The sequence below is a fragment of the Epinephelus moara genome, chromosome 1 (genome assembly GCF_006386435.1).
Source record: "Epinephelus moara isolate mb chromosome 1, YSFRI_EMoa_1.0, whole genome shotgun sequence".
Lineage (NCBI taxonomy): Eukaryota > Metazoa > Chordata > Actinopteri > Perciformes > Serranidae > Epinephelus > Epinephelus moara.
This window is the reverse complement of record NC_065506.1, coordinates 31,139,702-31,159,866: the sequence shown is the minus strand read 5'-3', so window position 1 is coordinate 31,159,866 and position 20,165 is coordinate 31,139,702. Positions and strand designations below refer to the sequence as shown.

The window sequence follows — 20,165 nt, the reverse complement described above, 5'->3', positions numbered from 1 at the left end:
TCAAAAAGCCTGGAATGAAAAGTTTGCCTTTGTTTGCTTTTTTAAAAATTTAAAAGTAATTAAAGCCATAACTAAATTAAAATTGGCTGAATAAATCTGCAGGCCTCTCTCACCTGTTAAAGGTGCAAAATAATTAAGTCCGCCCCTGCATGAGGATTCCTCTGTAAATGCAGATAGAGCCAAGTGAGTGACTGCCAGTGCTGCTGGAGCACCAGTGTACACTGTCGTGTTGTTACATAAGAAAGGGAAATGGAAAAGAAAAGAAAGAAAGCAAGAGAGGAAAGGGAAAGAAAGCCACCTGACTTTGTAAAAAATAAAAGCTCAGACGATGCATGAGAGAGTCATGAATCAAAAGACTGCCTATGCATAGGGCCCAGAATTTGGTGCGACACCCCTTTGAACATGATCTGCTTTAATAGCCTACAACTTTAAATCAATTTTGAAAATGTATTTGTTCATCATTGTTTTTGGGCTGTTTATGTCTTTTATCCCACACTTTACACTTTTTGATAATTTACTTTTTTTATTGTATTTGTTGTTTTATTGCCAGTGTCTCATTTAAAGCACTGTTTCCCCTGTGTAAGAAATGCACTGTAAAGTTGATCTGATTTATATTGATCAGTCAATTGAGACAACAATCATGAATAGTTTCAATAATGACTAAATGTTTGAATCATTTTTCTTGCAAAAATGTTAAACATTCTGTGATTCCAGCTTTTTGAATGTGAGAAAGTAATCATCTTAAAAGTATCCATGAGATAAAATCAGAACCAGAATCAGAAGTTTTAATACTAAGTAGGTTTTCACTCACAAGGAATTTGCTGGAGTAAATTCAAAAATAATAAATAAACAAAAAATTAGATAAAATGCAATACAAATAATTAAATTAGATTAAATTAGATTAAATTGAATTAAATAAAAAAAAAACATTGATGACACCGCCTTGGGCTAAAGGAAGTGTTTCACTGTTCACTGACATTTTTAATTGATTGATTGAGAAAATTATCTTCAGTTTAATCAATTAGCCTTTGAAAGTATTTGCAGCCTAACCATGTACCTCACATGTGGTGCTAATGGTGAAATTATCATTACACCTACTATATGAGCCATGGATGCCTCACATTCTGGATATTAATGTAACTTTAGAAGAATATGTATCATAATTTCTGCTCTGGTTGCCACAAGAATCCATAAAGTTCCCAGTTTCACCTTAATCCTTGGTTAGATGTCCCTTCATTGTTGTTGCCCCTGCTCCTCAAGGAGTCAATGAACGCACCGCCTCTAACACCTTTTACGGTATTTATTCAGAGCACAGACAAAAAACGTATCTTTCCTATTACAGTCACAATATTGAAGTTACAATTTAATAATAACATTATTCCAGCAAAAGACTTTATAAATGGGAATCACAATGAGTTTTTGTGTCGAAAGTGCGCATCTGAATGTTCACGCGGGCATATTTGTGACGAATCTGTCATTGCGGAAGTTAAGATGAGTCCGTAGATGTCACTCATTGGAAAGAAACCATGGCAGCCACCAAAGCCTCCAAAGAACAGAAATACGACAGACAACTCAGGTACATATAAACTATATCATATGTCTCACAGAGAACATATAGTTTATTTGATAAATATCCTGCGTGTTTCCTCTGAGAGGTCACACCGGAAACATTAATGAGGCAGGAGTGCTAACGTTAGCTAGCGTTAGCTTGCTATGTTCGTTTCAGTGAAAACAGCTTCGGCGAGCTAACATGTAGAGGAGCTTTAAGGTTAATGTGATGGGTTGCTTTGTATTTCTTTCTGGTGTGTGCTTACCTATCAGAATTACCAGCTTGTCTAATGTCTAACGTAATTTATATTCATTGTGTTTGTGGGTAAAACAAGAGTAACACTACATGGTTTGTCAGTGCTGCTGAAGCTGTCACAGCACTGGCTAAGTCATTCTTTCAAAGTGTCTCGCTGTGATTTCACAGCGGTTGAGGGTGAATCGTATCACTAGATGGCAACACATGTCCATGTTGTGTTTCAGACTGTGGGGTGACCATGGTCAGGAGTCACTGGAGAATGCACATGTTTGTCTCATCAACGCCACAGCAACTGGGACAGAGATACTGAAGAACTTGGTACTTCCAGGTAAACAAACGTGTCTGTGATGATGATGCAGTTGCTGATGAATGCGTCTTTCTGAGTGATTTCTTTGTTGTCTTTTTTGTCAGGTATTGGAGCATTCACCATTGTTGATGGACACACAGTTTCAGGGGAAGATGTAGGAAACAAGTAAGACAGCAGTCTTGTGCTCTAAGCTTGAATTACTGTGTATTAGTTTGACTTGTGTGTTCATGGCTGACCTCTTGATCTTGTCTTGCAGCTTTTTTCTCAGCAACAACAGCATTGGAAAGGTATGCTTTGCCAAAACAAATGAATTTATATTGTATGGACACACAATCTGCATTCATTTTAGGACTAGATGTTACAATCCCTTGATGCACATACCTGAGACCATGAGTGGGAGTGATAGTGTCGCCTGGGGGTTTCTGATTGGGAGCCGAAGGGTGATGATTGGATGGATAAAAAAAATTGGAAAGAGCATAGGTAGATTGCTAGGGAATGCAGAGCCAAGGAGAGACATCTGTGTGGACTGAACTCTCCCCTGCCAGACCAGGCTGTACACTCTACCTCCCCAACTCCTTTTAATCGACTTAAATTGAGGCGGAGATTAACTGGTCAATTTATGTTGCACATACTTGCGATTGTGAGTGACAGTTGGAGCCATGCTGGGGAAGAGGATGGGGGTTTAGGAGGGGAAAAGCTATAGGGTCATCAGATGGGTACCCTTCTTCACTGGTTTTTCAATGATAGGCCCACAACACCTCCAGAGGGCTTATCGGAGGTGATGTGGGCCTCTATTCTGTTTCCTATTCTACCCTGCATCTGCGTCTAGTTATTCATGAAATCATTTGTACATTCTTATTTGAAACAAATGCAATGTGTTTGCATATTTGTATGACCCCTGACCTTATTTTTTATGCTACAGAACAGAGCACAGGCTGCCACTGAGCTGCTACAAGAACTTAACAGTGATGTCTCTGGAAACTTTGTCGAGGAGGTTTGTGTTGTTTAAGTTTTGACATAGTGCCGCAGATGTTTTCACAATGTTGACTGTTTCAGTTGGAACTGAACACACAAATCATTTACATCATACTACTACACGTTAAACCAGTGGACATAAGACTAAGTGTTGATTTAGTAGAACTACAAGAGGGGTCAAAATGTTAAGTTTGTATTTCATAAAAGTATATCTATGAATGCAAGCAGCTGTGGAGATGTGTAAATGTATTGATCAGCATCATGGCTCTGATACTGACAAAGTATGTTGTGTTTTTTTACGCCTGCAGAGTCCAGACAAGCTGCTGGACAACGATCCTGAGTTTTTCCACAGGTTTACCATAGTCATTGGTGTCCAGTTGCCAGAAAGGTATGAGATACAGTTCCTCCTGCTCTCACATTTTATTGTAAGAAAAGAGTTAATGAGAAATTATATTGCAATGCTAGAGTGGCATTTTTAGTGGCATTTCAAAGAAAAGAACATCATCATGGACGGAGCATTTCACACTCTGTCTGGGCTTGACTTGAAAAATCTGATAAAGGAACTTGTTTATGCTTGAGGAACATTTGTATATACAAGCTGCAAGTGCAGTACTTTCCCTGTGGTTGGTGGTTCAAGTCCAGCCAGAGATTAGAAACCATTTCCTCCTCAGTCATTCTAATTGACGAAGAGATTTTTACCATTTTTAATTGTATAGACATTGTTTACTTCTTTTGTGAAAACATTTCAACGTTACAAATTTCCTCTGAAATCCAACAGCACATGTTTGAGGCTAGGCTCAGTCCTGTGGAGTGCCTCAGTACCTTTTCTAGTCTGTAAAACCTACGGCCTCATCGGCTACATGAGGCTAGTGGTGCAGGAGCATACAGGTTAGTAAACAGCATTTTACTTTGATTCCACTGTTCTTGTTATTAAACTTAAACACATAAAATAACAACTTTTAATTGGTGTTATATTTGTACATATGTGATGCTTTCAGTTCAGAGTGGTTAATCAACCTATGAAATTGCAGATGCAGCACTGTGATAGATAACATGCCATTAATTACTCTCTGTACTCATGGGTATTTACATTAGCCTGTTATTTACTCTGGCTCATAGTTTATATGTAATTTTTAAATGTATTTTAACATTTAACCACCTCTCTTTTTAGTGATTGAATCCCATCCAGACAATGCCTTGGAGGACCTGAGGTTATGCCAGCCTTTTGCTGAGTTCAAGAACCACATTCAGTCCTACGACCTCGACAGCATGGACAAGAAGGTGTGTATTTGGGGTCTTTATGGACATTAGTCAGTTTAAAATGTGCCAGCTTTACACAACTGATAGTACTCCTTTCCATTCTTTATTTAATCTGCAGGATCACAGTCACACACCGTGGATTATCATTGTGGCTAAGCACCTGGAGAAATGGCTCAGTGAGGTACAGCACATTTTCTGTGGCCTCCCCAGTTCCAAGATGTCTGACAAATACTCCATTACTGATATCTATGCTTGACTGCTTTTGTTACATTACTGTATGATGAAATGACTCTCTACTTTTGTCCTTATAGCACAATTGTCAGCCACCGAAAAATTACAAGGAGAAAGAGACCTTCAGACAGCTTATTCGAGAAGGTATCTGTGGACCTCTGGATTGTCTTTGCCAGTAGGTTCAGTGACTTGGCTTGTAACCAAACTTATTTGTGATTTTCTGTTCTTTCAGGGATCCTGAAGAATGAGAATGGTGTCCCAGAGGACGAAGAAAACTTTGAAGAAGCTATTAAGAATGTCAATACTGCATTAAATCCAACCAAGGTGCCAGATCTCAAATACTCTTGAGTTTTTAACGATTATCTTGTGTCCCATTCAGCATATCTCACTTTTTAAACCCCCACAGTTTGTCTGTTTTTATAGTGTCACAGTTTACAGTCTCTTCTAATGTCTTGTTTCTGCAGATTCCTAGTGCTGTTGAAGACCTCTTCAACAGTGAACAGTGTAACAACATCACATCACAGGTTTTTGACTTTTCCTGAGACCATTCTATTAAGAAAACACACATAGTTATATCACCATTTCAAATAAATAGTTTTTTTTTTTTTCGTTTTTTTTTTTCCAATTATTTTTTAATGTGTGGCATGTTTTATGTTGGTGCTTGTTTCCCAGACCCCATCCTTCTTTGTGATGCTGCGAGCGGTCAAGGAGTTCACTGTCAATGAGGGCAATGGAAGCCTACCTGTACGGGGAACCATCCCAGATATGATTGCAGATTCGGAGAAGTTCATCAACCTTCAAAATGTGTAAGTGTGGAATATACAGGTGGTAGCTGCAAGAGAAAAATACTTAAAAAGTTCTCAGATCAAAGGATTCGGTTCTGTGTCTCTCTGTCCAACAGTGTTTTATTTAATAATGTGGGTTTGTGTTGGCGCTCAGTTTTGTGTTTTATTTCAGTTACAGGGAAAAGGCCATGCAGGATGCAGCAGCTGTTTCTAAGCACGTAGAATGTCTATTGCAGTCTGTTGGAAAGGTATGTTGTTAACCCATGTAGTTATCAAACAAGAGTATTTAAGTTAGTCTGGGTTTCAATATAGGGCTTAATAAATGTATTGCTACTCAAAATAAATGTCTGATAAGTCGAATGAATTAGCTGTGACCAGGAAGCACTTGTTTTGATGCATTACAACAGCAACTTTAAAACCAATTTGACAATACTGCCATTGTGGCATATATCAAAGGCTAAGAGGGTAAAAATAGGGAAATGTATTTAATAAATAGTGGTCTAGAGAAAATATGTGACACATCCCACAAAAAAGCACCTACAAAAAATAAATACAGTCCTAGATCCTACAACTGCAGCCAAACAAGTTTAACTAACTTGGCAATGAAACTTTGTGGTTAACTGTGGGGACCTTCAACAAAATTTGCTGTTATTTCAGTTGAAAATCAGCGTTTCCAACTCTTTGCCCTCAATTTTATTCTGTTTTTTTGTTCTGTGTTATGTGTCTGTAACTTATGGTGCTGCCTGTCTTGGCCAGGACACTCTTGAAAAAAGATTTTTAATCTCAAGAGGTTTTTCTGGTTAAATAAAGGTTAAATTGTGGCCTTTGTGTCAGTCTTGCATGCAGCCATTTTACGGCCATATTATAATTGCATTAATAGATTTTAGACTTAAAATTGTGTCACTTAAAATAGATTTCCATTACTTTTTTTTCTGTTAGCCACCAGAGAGCATCTCTGAAAAGGACATCAAACTGTTCTGTAAGTAATCCATCCTTTAATTAAGAGCCCTTACCCTCATATTTTAATATTTAGTTATATTAAGTGGGTTTACATGCATACAAATCTGATCTTAACCTGATTAACACAATATGCTGCCCATACTACATACTACATAGAGTTTTTAGAGGCATTTATTTCATACTGAGATGCACGTGTCACACTTCTGTAAGTACATTTTCAAATTAGTTCTGTAACGCCTGAAAATTGTCATCATCCATGTAAACAGTTAGACAAACATGCACATAAACATACATCGGCATAATGCGTGAATTGAAACCGCCGCACGCCATCTATTCATCAGTTACATTTGTTACTAATTTATTAGCACACGCCATGTCTGTCATGTGTTGCCTTTTCTGACTTCAAAAGTGTTTTTCCGAGAATGGCTGCAGTTAAGCTTTGTAACTCTGTCACTGTGTGTCCCTTCTGGAGTCAAGAACTCAGTGCATATTAGTGGAACATAATGTGCTCTTCTGACTGTGCCTTTGACTTTTGCTGCACCTGCAATAAGTTTATCGCTAACTGTGGGTGTTTGTGTCGGTGTCTAGGTAAGAATTCATCCTTTCTGAGGGTGGTGCACTGCAGATCTCTGGCTGATGAGTATAGTGTGGACTCAGTAAATAAAGATGAAATCAGTAAGTTGGAGATCAATTTATTGTCTTATTAAGCTTTTCAGTCTTGTTTTCTCTTCTGGTAAGCGTAAGTATATTCACCTGTTAACAATAGCTGTGTGTCCTCAGCCTCAAGCATGGACAATCCAGATAGCGAGATGGTCTTCTACCTCATGCTTCGTGCTGTCGATCGCTTCTATCAGCAGCACTCCCGCTACCCAGGTATGACCAAGGTTTATACAGACCTTTCTTTAAAGATGTAAAACACCCTCATGGAACTTCATAAAATGAAGTCATCAACACATGTAGATCATTCTTCCTGATGCCAGTATACAGAAATAAAATGGCTGTACGAGTCTTATTTCTTTTTTCCATCTTTCCCACATCTTACAGGAGTTTATAACTACCAGGTAGAGGACGACATCAGCAAACTGAAGCTCTGCGTGAACAGCCTACTGCAGGAGTACAGCCTCAACGTCAACATCAAAGACGATTACATCCATGAGTTGTAAGTCATGGTCACTGCTGGGTTTACTGATTGTATTGTTAAACACTGCCAAATTATTAACTGTCTTTACCTGTTTTTTTTAACCTGCAGCTGTCGATATGGTGCGGCAGAACCACACACAGTCGCTGCATTTTTGGGAGGTAATGTAGTAGCGCTTTACAGAGATTTAAGATGCTAAGACACAGCATATCCTACCTATGTACAGTGCTAATGAATATGCTTATTTTTTCTGTTTCAATGGTGTTTCTTCAGGATCTGCTGCTCAAGAGGCGATCAAGATCATCAGCCACCAGTTTGTGCCCTTCAACAACACTTTCATTTACAACGCGATGTCACAGACCTCCGCTACATTACAGTTGTGAATACAGTTACTGATCCTGAGTTTGCTTACACATGCTATCAGAGAAAACAGCAACATCAATGAGGCATTTACCAACTCACTTTCTAAAAATCTAAACTGAAAGTAGGAAGAAAGATTGCATTATATCACAACCAAACGGGATAACTGCCAAAATGCGTGCGCAAAAAATGCTTGTCGTGCAGAAGATCAAAGGTCAGGACTCTTTATACTATCAATCGTAGAGCTTTGTCTTCTTTGTTGAAGTTCCTGAGAGAGGAGAAATCAGGACAGCACCCACAGAGGAGTTCTTCAAACATTTTTTTTTGTGTGTGGCAGATATCAATAAACAAAGCTGGCACTGAAATGAACAAATTCCAAACTTTCATGTGGTATTTTCATTTGTGAAACTCCACATTTATGGATGATACATCACAATGTAGCAGCACTTTGTATACTACAGTCACAACTGTCTTTATTGTATTGTGTTTGAAACAAGGTTGAAGTTTTTGGGTCAAAATGAAAAAAATAAACATGCTGTATGTAGTGTTTAACTCTCATGCATTGTTATAAAAACATTGAATATTTAACCTGAACTTGTTTATTTTTATTACAAAGATGGCATTGTTTGGCACACACTTCTTGCAGTGCGCAAAAATGATTTGTAAAAGACGGAAAAAACAGAGTTCGCACACAAGACTATGCTCCCATGAACATATATGTAATTTAATTTAATATAATTACCACCACTCTATGGTAATTACGTTAAATATATGTTCATGGGAGCATGGCCTCGTGTGCAGACTCTGTTTTTCATGATCTGTTGTCCAGCAACTAGTGTTTAGCGTCTGGATGTTTGTGCTTTTGTATTCCCCATGCCCTTCCTCATGCGCTGACTTTTGGGCTCTGCTCAACTACAGTGTGGTAAACACTTGGAGTAAATAACCTCGACTTGTTGACTTGTTTAATAGTTGAAACAAGGATTACGCAGTCATTTAGCCTGAGTAAATGTTAGATGACAAGCATGTGAGCTTCTTCAAAGGCCTGTTATGTGATTTGCCCCTTGGCTGGATTCACATGCAACCCAGGTTAAGATGGGTTTTGTGATTTTATTTTTCTAGCTTTGCGTGTATTGGGCAAAGTCAAACAAATTCGTTCCAGTTATTACAGCATTTTCCCTTCTAAATTCTACTAAATTGAAATCCTAAACTTGTCGTCAGTGTAGATTTTGACGCCATTATTCTTACTCAACACCAGAGGGCACCCTTTCATGTATCACTACTCACAGATCAACATTTGCTTCCAAGTTTATTTGTTCATTGACCAATTCCTGAACGCTGACCATTGGTTACAGACTGCAATTGACGTAACCTGCAGTTGGATGTTAACTAAAAACTCACAGTGGTAATTATTAACCAAAAGGACGCTGGTCTTTGTAGTGAGTGTGATCTAATAGGCTGCACAGAGTCCTGCGAGAGGATTATATTATGAGGGTCATTGTGATGTAACTCTTGGGCAGGGTGAAGTTTGTCATTTGTTTTTTTTCCTCCAGACTTTGGCAGAATGGAAATTTGCCCTCAGCAGATCTTTCCCTCTCATCCCCCCCCCTCAGCTCTCCCCATGCGGCGATCTGTCTCACATCCTCAGACGCACACTCACACCCTCTGTCTGAGAAAGGATAGAGCAGGGTGCCAAGAAGTACTCTGGCCATTTCCTAAATGAAGATTTCGTCTACTGCCTAAAAGATTATCATGTGTCCATCCACCCACCCACCGCCTCTTAAGATTATCATGTAGCGGCGGTGCCAGGTTTATTAGGGCCACACCAGGCCGCTTTGTAAAGTAAGAGACTGAGAGAAGGTTCAAGATCAGTCAAGTAGTGTTATCAGAAGGGCAACCATTACCTCTGCTATATGGTTTTAATCCTGCCAGGGTTTCTTCTTTCTCCCAGGTCTGTCTGTGTGTCCACCTCTTAAATAAAGATAACACTGAGGGAGTAGGGTTTCCTTTAAAACAAACTAAACATTTACATTATTTGAACATTGTGTGCTTGTGGCCTTTAGTTGCATGAGACATCTATAAGGGAAGATCTTTGTCTCCTACATGGAAAAGCTGAGTTTACTGTTTCAAGATTGTGTGTTAGTAATCCATTGTCCTCTTAAGCCACGCTCAGAATCCTAAACATCATTTGGTTAACTTTTATGCCATTTAAAATCTTGTGTTTCTTTCCAACAACGAGACTTTGACGCACTGCGACATGGCACGAGATCAAATTGTGATTAATGTGCATCCAGCCACTTTGTATACAGCTGTGTCAACATCCCGACATACAACATTCAGTGCTCACCATTTTTAAAAACACCATGATGGCTTCAGTTATTCTGTTTCGCTATCAGAGTCCTGACAGTGGCTGGTGTGTCTCCCTGTAACCTAACACCCCCCACTCTTGGTGGTTGATGGTTACTGACAAGAGATAACACACTGTAGAAACAAACAGTCCAAAAGAGACCTGTTTCACTGGAAACCCTTTTTAGTACAGGGCCTTGTTCCTTCTGTGGCAAGTATTCATATGGTACACTTACAAGAAAATGAGGAAGATCCGCACACCAAGTATTCATATGGTAAAAGTAGTCGAGTATTTAGAGCAAATTGTCCACATTGTCTCACATTATTATTGTTTTGTAATAAACTGAAGCAGCCTTTTGTCACAAAAGAAAACTCATATTCCCCCTACAGTACCTCAACACATGATACTTAAATGACTGGTGTCAAACATATTACGCAACAAAAGTGGCACACAGTGTAGTTTTGTCATTGTTCACCAAAATCAGTCCAGCAGCTACAGCGAACAGTCCTCTCCTGCAGCCGGGCTAACCAGGCAGACTAACATGTTTGTGTCTTGGTCAGATGATAGTACATTTGGTCGTGATAGGTTTGAAAATGACTGAAATTGTGATCTCAAAACACCTGAAGGTGGAGAAGTCGAATTTAAATATATTCCTGTTACAGGCAGTACACAAAAAAGGGAAATGTGCCTGCATTATGTAATTAGGCAAGTGTCCGTACATGTGTCATGTTTCAGTCAGCAGCCGCCTCATTGCTTAGAACTAATGGACAGAAATGAAACACTTAATGACACTTTTGAAAATGGCAGATTGGAATTTCTTTTATTTCAGTTTTATCATGAGACACTGAATCAATTTATTCATCTCGAATGGATCAGTTCTATATCCTTTGATTACGATTTTTCTTTTCTACTTCACTTCATGCTGTGCTAACGTGTGTTTTATTTCTCTGAATCTGTCAAAGAACATGTGCCAATCTGGTCGTTGCTTAGTTAGCCGCATGGCTATCACGTGCCCGCAGGTCATGATTCCAGGGCTGATAGAACACACAGCCAGTACACAGTACCCTCAGTACATTCGGTACCATGTTTGTGTGGTTGTCTCAAGATCTCTTGAGCAAGCAACACAGTCTGGAGCCAACTAGGAGGGTTAATTCAAATCAGTGGTGAGAATGAGATCCTGATGGCTGAACACATTTTTGCATTAAAGTGAGCCTATCTAGTTTGCTGAGGAGCAATCAGCCTGTGTCCACATGGTAAAATGCTAAAATGTAGTGCAGCAGCAGTAGAGTTAATAAGTCAGCAAACTGGCTCGGTGATGTCAGTTACACAGCTTTTATCAACTGTTTGCCAACATTAGCCACAAGCTGCCGGTCATACCACACCAAGTAAGACTGCAAAAACCCTGAGAGAGTCGAACTGAGCAAGGCCTTGTTTTATAGCTTGGAAGCTCCACTTTTCATTTGTAAGGCAACGCAAGTTTATTTGTATACCACAATTCAGCAACGAAGCAATTCAAAGTGCTTTACATAAAACACACATCAAGTAAAAGCAATAAAGGCAACATAAAAAGACGTTAAATACAATCAGAAATTTGTTACACTGAAAATAAAATAGTACAATTAATTAAAAAGAGAACAAATGTGCTTTTTCGTCTTTCAGAAGCTGCATAGTCTCCATTTAAACCTGCAGTAACAGTCTTTTGGCCACTTGGGGCAGCAGAACAAGTTGACTTAACAGAAGCTTTTTAAGTTAATATGAACTTCTTAGCAAACAGTCCTTATTTACACACCCAGCACTTATGGAGCAGCATTATCATTCATTTAGAGTTGTGTTTCTGGCCACCTTATGACTGTAAGTATAATATTTACTCTCTCTTAGCTCCTTTTTGTACTCTGTGAACCCACGAGGCAAATATTTAGCTGCTAAATGCTCCACTATGCTCACCAATGAGTTGCTAACTGTGTGTCTGCTGTTTGGTGCAGAGCAGGTAGTGTACAGTGGGTTTTCAGAGGTTTTTCCAATAAAAACAGTGGCTTGCTGTGGATGAAAACGACACTATGAGTGAACCAAAACAATAAGGTTTTGGACTGGACGGCTAAACATGGCAACGTAGCATTAAAAACAGAAATGTATTTTACTTTCACTGGAGTTAAAATGCTGCTAATGGAATCAAGATAGAAAGTCACCTTTTCCACACATCTCTACTCTGCCTCTGTTGCATCCATGCATCATCAAGGCTTCAGCTTTCAGGCTCTTGTAACCGGTTTATCTTAAAGCCACAGAAGAGGCCTGACAATAGATAATGCATGTGTGCCCACTTGTGTGTGTGTGTGTTTGGGGTTAGGTGGGAGGAGGGGCTGGTCGTTAATGCTGAAATCAATCAGTAAATCAGACGCACAGCCTGCAGAAGGGCCACACTGCCAACGATGGTTCTCGCTGGAAGCCTCAAGCAATAACGGGAGAGAGAAAGGGGGGAGGGAAATGGATGAGTCATCTTAGGGAACTGAAGGAAATTGCACAGTAAAGGTGGCAGGCTGGTGGTCATATTCCCCACAAGGACGAGGGCTTTGCGTCCCCTTGTCGCACTCCGTCACTGAAATAAAAGGTAGCACTTTACAAACAAAGAGAGAACTGAAGGCAGTGAGGAGGTTGAGGGTGATGTCTTCTGATGGCTCATGGCTGTTAGATTGAGCCATTTACCTGGCTGGAGTCCAACTAGTTCACCTCCTCATGAGGCCCAGGCTGAATTAAAACCGGCCTGCCGGAGCAGAGTGGAGTATTCAGCGTGTTTGCTTGGAGACTGCAGGAGGCCGGCATACTTTAAACCTCTCAGGGGTCTGCTGAGGGCCTCTCCATTCTTCCTACAAACAGATGGAGCTGTGACTGAGGAATGTATATGCACAATACATACAGACCCTTGTGGAAATGAAGGAAAGACACGAACAATGCAACACCAACTGTTTGGTCTCCTTGTTACCAACATGTGAAAAACCGTCTACAGTAAAACCATACAAATGGTAACATGTATAAGTGATTAGCTGGAGTGAGAAGTGCCAGATTAGTATTTAAAAAAAAAGAAGATAAATTAGTACCACTGTACATGTTTCACTGTATTGTACATTTCAGTTTGTTACAAGTGGTCTATAGGGTTTGCGGTATGTGCTGTACACTTAACAGCAGTGCAGTTTTAGCCAGCCAGAGACTGTGAGGGTGGAGCTTCTCCCAGCTGCCAGACCTTAATGGTTATATGCTTTCCAGATGCATTGTTAATGAGTTCATGTAAGACACAGACACACAGGACAGTTGGTATCCAATCCACTGACTGAGGCACAGATAGGACTTTGACCTCTGCCAGAACTGGAAGGTATCTGAAGAGCAATCCACCTCTCTCCTGCTTATATATTCAGTGTAAATACAGAATGCAATGCAACATATACACATGCACGCATACAAGCAGGCAGGGAAGAGAGACTAAGGGGTGTGTCTGCGCTGCTTTTCCTAGCCCCAGCAAAACAATCAAACAATAATTTAAGCTGGAGTTGTTGACAAAAACCTCCTTGTGGAGAAGCCAGTAACGACACGAAAAGTTGTAAATCTGAGCGCTGTGTGATTAATTCCAGGCGTATTGTCATCTAAACATTTTGCTTTCTGAAGACTCTGACAAACAGTGTTGTTTGTGGAGCTGAGCTGAGAAAACAACTCATACTTCGGAACAGACGGCTGAATGTAATACAGATAATAATGAGCATTAATAAAATTAGGCATTGTCAGATCTGTTTGTGATCAATTTATAATTGATATTTACTGTATATATAAACCAGTAAGACAAAACAGACAATGCTGGGACAAAAGATAAACATCCTAACAACAATGCTTCCACATAACTAACCCAAACATGTGTGGTTGTCAGTGGCGACCCCAAGGGGGGGACTGGGGGGACTAATGCCCCCCTGATATTGGAGGCCAATATTACTGTCTTTAAGAGACTGTGGTGAACCAATCTTTTAAGCTAGTATGAGGGTAATGGTATCCTGTAAAACTAGGCAACAATTGGTACCTAACATGTCAGCATAGCTTGAAATGGGGGAGCTAAATAACGCTCCAAAGTTAGGCTAAAATTTGGCGAGGGAACAGCTGGTGTGGCCATTTTGAAAGGGGTCCCATGAACTCTCAGCTCAAGATATCTGATTGAAAATGGGTTTCCATGAGTCCCACCTAAACTCAAGACAGCTTGTTTCCAGTAAATGTTTTCACGTGTTCAAATTAAAGCTGTATATGTGTCTTTTATTGAAAGGACAACCAGCTTAGAGCTCTGATCAGGTTCAAAAAATCCGTCCAGACCCTACATGAACCTGCACAGTTTATGTCCAAGACCCAGACCCAAGACCCACACCCCAGACCCCCCTCTTTCTTCTCCTCCTTATTTTAATAGTCTGTCATCTCATGCACGAGAGATTTGGCAGAATGGGCTGTGCCCCACGGTGTGTCTGGTGCGCAGGGTGGTCCAAGGCGATGCGGCGCAGATGACCATCGCTGCTCTTCACTGCATGTTATCCCAACTCTCATTTATATCGCTCCATTGTTCCATCACTTTCCCACTTTCAGTTGCAGACAGCCCCCACCCCCTTCTTTCCCTCTTGATTAATTCCATTAAAACTTCTGCCATTTATGCACGAACTACCAAGAACTGCCTGTTTCTTTAAAACAAAACAAAACAAAACCAAAAAAATCCAAATGGTAAATTGTCGCAAATTTGACCCAATTCAAGCTTGGGGGAATAATGACAAAATACAGCCTGGCCTGAACCCAGTGGATCAAGTCGGGCCCAAATTTGGTTTTTCAGATTTGGCCTCATCTGGCCTCCCCTATAGGAAAATTCTAGGGGCACCATGGGTGGTTGTGTGATGTGGATCTGTGTATATTAAATAGGTACCTGTATGACATTATCTGACATGCTGGCCACGTGAGATAACAGTGATATAATGTGCCTGCATGATTTTGATAGAGTGTGCTGATATTTTGAACCAGATATAAAGGTAGATAGATTCGTTTTTGATGCTTCTGCCAACTTTGCTTCAACCATCTGAGGTTTAAAACATCGTGGGATTATAGTCCTTTGTCACTGGAGACATTCTGACATATCACAGTAAGAAGAGCAAATATTTTATCACCAATAAAATGAATGGCGATATTTTATCCAGCTGCTTCAGTTTCGGAGCCCTGGTACTGTGCAGTGTGGCACACTGTCATGCCTTACCGGGACACCTAAAGTCAATTTTAATGTTATTAGTTTAACCCCTTTCCTGCAGTGAGAAGTCAAAATGTCTGCCATGAAAGAGGTCTAACGATAATACATTTTGGTCAGCCATCTTCTCTGACTGTCTTGTATTTAATTTGGGGGCAATGCTGGTGGAGGCAGGGGGGTAACTGGCTCATTGTCTGTACATCCACCATCTATTCATCTAGATTCATGTTCCATTAGCAGCTGGGCCTTTAAAGAGAGTCTGGAAGTCGGCATCTCCAGATGGGGTCAGAGATTTAGTCCCCCCTGCGAGACCTGGGTGTCATGTTACACCCCTAAAATGCACACTAGCAGCAGGCACACACACATCAGCGTATGCACAAAATGGGGCATAGTGCACATGCTCACAGGACAAGCAGACACTCTGATATACAGTATGCAGAGTATTTGAATGATTGATTTGTAGTCTTCCCAACTTCCTGGTGTTGCACAATAAACAACGTTCTCACTCATTCATGCAGCTGAGGTTTGTATCTTCCTATCTTTTACAGGTCCGTGTAGAAAGGTCTGTGACAGTATTGGATATGAAAGTATGTTTGCTCATTTCTAGCATATCATTTCCTACATGAACGTGCGCTACCGTACATTCTCCAGGTGCCATTCTTATCTCTGTCGTCGTACTCTGACATTCTCCTCATCGCTGAGATCAGTCGGAAACGAGACGGCTGGAATTCCATTCTGGAGTAAAACACAACCTTCCTCTGTGTTTTATGCTGTAGTCAGATACTGATCTGCCCCTGTGAGGTAAAGACAAGTAATTTCCGCACCTCAACAAACCATTGTCAGGTCCTGTGAATCCAGAGAGATGTGTTGCGGTGTTGCGGCGGTGCGGGACCAAGATTGGACTGATCTGAGAGGAATTTCTGCAGATCTGATGTCTTTCTCAAAACTCTACCAGCATGAACCACACACACACACCATCGTGAGAGATGCTTTGCTCGCATGTGTTACTCTTTGTCTCGACTCATTTTTCAAGTGAGCGTTAATGAGGACCACCTGTTTGGTGTAGCCATGACACTGAAAACACGAAGACAGAGAACTATGTCAGAACTATGTGGGCAGTTTATGGAAGTTCCAGGTGGTGTTTGCGGTTGCGTAGGATTTATATGATGGATATTGTTTTAGTTAAACACACTCTAGAAGAAGTTTTGCCTTCTGCTATTCACAAAGCACGCCATGCAGATCCAGAGGGGTGTGTGTGTGTAAGAGAAAGAGACTGTGTGAAAGGGATGAGCTCCACAGGGGAGTGTTTATGAAGAGGAGATGTTCAGGGTGAATTCCTCAGATAAGTGACATGGCCTCTTTCTGTTCTGGATGAAGGAGAGCGCAGCACACCGCAGGCTGTATATGGTAAACCTCAGAAACTCAAACTGGAGCTCATTGGCTCGGAGTGAGCAGTGAGAAAATGGGTTGTAAAAGTATTTTAGAGTGACGCAGCTCCACTACTGCAAGGATCAGTCTCCAAAAATCAGTTTAAAGGGATAGTTTGCCCCAAAATCAAAAATACAGTCTAGATTGTTCTGGTGTGAGTTGCTGAGTGTTGGAGATATCAGCCACACAGATGTCTGCCTTCTCTCAGACATAATGGAACTAGATAACACTCGGCTTGTGGTGCAAAATGCCAAAAAAAATAATCTTACTGTTACTGAAGATTCACAGACATTGTTGTCAACAGTTTCACACAGGAACTATTTTCTTTCTACTGAATTATGCCCACCAACCATTTCACCACACAGAAGGAAGTGTGCATGTGCTTATGGACGAGAGGAGAAGATGTAAATGTTGGTGGCACCCTCCTCGGCTGAGATGTACCATTAGCTAGCTCTGGTGCTAGGTGAGCTAGCAGTAGACGCATGCTTCCTTCTGTGTAGCAATACACTTGATGTATGAAAGAAAATAGTCCCTACATGAAACTGCTCACAACAAGGTCTGTGGATTATCTTGAGTAGCCAGGTCATGATTTCTGGAAAGAGACATTGCTGTTCAGTTTTCAAATGTATTTTTGTTGGCACTTTGAGCACCACAAGCTGAGTGCCATCTAGTTCCATTACATTTGAGAGATGGCAGACATCTTTAGGACTGATATTTCCAACACTTAGCAACTCACACCAAAACAATCTAGTTTGATAGATTGCACTAGAGGCAAGAAGAGAAATGTGTATTTTTGATTTGGGGGTGAACCGTCCCTTTACTATCAGGCAATGTTAGTGATCTACCAGATGTTTTGTATGATACACGATGCAATGAAAACTGTGGAAAAGGTGTCACTCATAACAAATGGCACCCGCTAATACCAAGGTCAAAATCTCCCACTCACTGTGGGAGTGGGTAAATCAGCTGCATGGGGCCCTATACATGGTGTCAGGCTCAGTTCAGATCACAGCATTCTTCAGATTCCTGCCTGTAATTATACTGGCAGGTCTGATTCAGCTTTATATCTTTTATCGACACACTGGGAGGATGGCGCTGATCATCCTTAGATCCTTTCATGCTCACCACACAATCACACTCACCACAAACTACAGAGGAGAATCAGCCTGTAAGAGGGAAAACAGAGGCCCCTCTATTTACTGCATGTTTAAAGCCCAAACATTATGAGCATAAATATCTTTTCTGCTGTGTGTAGGCAGGGTTTGTGTGTGTGTATACATGAGTTTTATGTGCCCACATGCGTGGGTGTATGTAGGCGTTTAGAGGTTGTATTTGCGCGTGCGTGAATGTTTGTGTCAGCAGGGCGAGTAGATAGTCTATTGAACCACAGAGACCCATAAACGCAGCAGTGTGCCTGACAGAGTGGAGGAGGAGGAGACAGAGAGAGGGAGAGGAAGGGGTAACCTCTACAGGGGATCGCAACAAATATGTAGTGTCTAATCCTCTCATTAGACAGCAGGGGGTGTGTGGTGCAATCAGATTCAAGAGGAGGGTTGTGCTGCCATGTTCGGAGACTGAGGCCTGGCAGAACGTTTGGAGAAGATGTCTGTGGCTGTAAGAATATTATCTAATGCAGACACACACAAACAGACGCACCAATTCAGTTATTCAGCCAAAAGATTTTTTGTAAACACACTCAAATATACCACACAGAAAAACATCAGATACAGAGCTGCAACACACACAAACACATACACATACTGACAAGTGGATCTGAGCTTCTGATGCAACAGTTACCATGTTTCCACAGCCTCGCTATCTCCCCCGACATCTCTTTCTCTTTCTCTTTCCATTTGAGGTTTGAAAAATATTATTTGTAAAGATGATGTCAAAACAGTATAAAATCAGTCATATATTTTTATATAAGTTGCTATTTAACAAGGTGTTGTATTCAGCTACTTCTGGAAAAGCCAGGAGAGTTTAAGTAGGCTAACAGGTTGACATTTGGGGAAATATTTTAGTCCAGCATGTTTTACCTAAATTGCAAGAACACCACTTGTCGTTTTTACACTTGTACTTTGTGTAGATCAAACAAACAAGATAAAATGTTTTAGCTAGTGAGCGGTAGAGGTTCTAGTTTGGTGGGCTACCTGTGTCCCCCCAGTCTGTATGTCTAGCTGGGCTAACCAGCTGCTGGCTGTAGCTTCATATTTACCATACAATTAGAAGAGTGGTATAAATCTTCTCTTCGAACTCTCTGCAAGAAAGAAAACATTTCCTTTAAAGGGTGATGCTGCTTTATTACAGTTTCGATCCTGTTTTCGGTTTGTCCATCCTCCCTACTGTTAATAAAATTGTACGCACCAGGTTTATTGTTAAGATACTGAATTTCTCAAATGAAATCACATAGAGCAAGAGACATGAGTGACAAACCCACAGGAGATAAAACTATTGCCCACTGCCTTGTGTTGAAATCTGTTCCCCCTCACACAGATTTTTCCTACCATATAAACAGTATTTCCCACAGCTCTGCCCTCCATGGTGGGGTTAGGGCTTAGATGACGTTATAGTTAGGCCTCGCAGAGGGGCGAGGGTGAGGCTGGGGTCAGGTTAAGATAAGGGGAAACATAAATCGATGAGGAAACAGACTTTGACACAACATGTTGTAAACATCCATCACAGACCAGCATCCTGCTTCAACACTGGCCTGCCATACTTTGTGTATGTATTTCTTGTATGATGAGGGATTATTACAGATTTCATAGGTGGTTGTAGGCAGATTTTGTTACCTTCAGACTGCGCCATGTTAGTTGTATCCCTTCTATCCAGGTAAATACTAGAATGTACCCACTGAACCAGTGTTTGCTCACCCTACAGTGCTGTGTTTACGTGCTGTGATTGGTGTGTCGAGGTCAGAGGTGGTTGAGGTGAGGTCAAAGAGGTCATGGTGAGGGTAAGTCCTAGCCAATCACAGCACAATTGGGTGGGACTTGGCGAAACACACTGTCATTTGATAGGTACGTTGTAGCATCTACCCTGTTCCTAAGCTATATGATAAGCTAAGCTAACCCCCTACTTGATATAGCTTCATAATTGACCTTTTGCTAAGTCCCACCCCCAGATGCAGACTGGCCAATCATAATGTAGCATCAGGCCAGCTCAGACCAGGGTCCGACAACAACACAGCTGTGCTCCATTGACTCAATGCAATTTCCTTCATTTTCAGGCTGGTTTTGTGGATTTGGAGCTAAATGCTGTGCCTGGGGCACATCGTGTATTAATGATACTCGTTACCTGGAGAGGTTGGAAAAAGATATACGTTTCTTCC

General features: G+C 40.8%; 1 protein-coding gene across 1 annotated transcript; it reads left to right on the top strand.

Moving 5' to 3' along the window:
• Positions 1–1,462: 1,462 nt before the first annotated feature.
• nae1 (nedd8 activating enzyme E1 subunit 1) lies at positions 1,463–8,408 on the top strand. The gene is made up of 20 exons (XM_050051634.1): positions 1,463–1,576; positions 2,029–2,132; positions 2,216–2,276; positions 2,368–2,398; positions 3,034–3,105; positions 3,395–3,474; positions 3,865–3,974; positions 4,258–4,367; positions 4,465–4,527; positions 4,658–4,721; positions 4,810–4,901; positions 5,042–5,101; positions 5,250–5,383; positions 5,535–5,610; positions 6,302–6,341; positions 6,911–6,997; positions 7,103–7,195; positions 7,367–7,481; positions 7,572–7,621; positions 7,734–8,408. The coding sequence occupies exons 1-20, from the start codon at positions 1,527–1,529 to the stop codon at positions 7,841–7,843; spliced, it is 1,602 nt and encodes a 533-aa protein (XP_049907591.1). The 5' UTR covers positions 1,463–1,526; the 3' UTR covers positions 7,844–8,408.
• The last annotated feature ends 11,757 nt before the right edge of the window (positions 8,409–20,165 follow it).

What these genes read in the sequence shown, in the direction of transcription:
- nae1 (XM_050051634.1), top strand. Translation starts at nt 1,527, where the DNA reads ATGGCAGCCACCAAAGCCTCCAAAGAACAGAAATACGACAGACAACTC. An exon ending in TGGAGAAATGGCTCAGTGAG is followed by an intron (nt 4,528 to 4,657) that starts GTACAGCACATT and finishes TTGTCCTTATAG; the next exon opens with CACAATTGTCAGCCACCGAA. An exon ending in GCAGCACTCCCGCTACCCAG is followed by an intron (nt 7,196 to 7,366) that starts GTATGACCAAGG and finishes CACATCTTACAG; the next exon opens with GAGTTTATAACTACCAGGTA.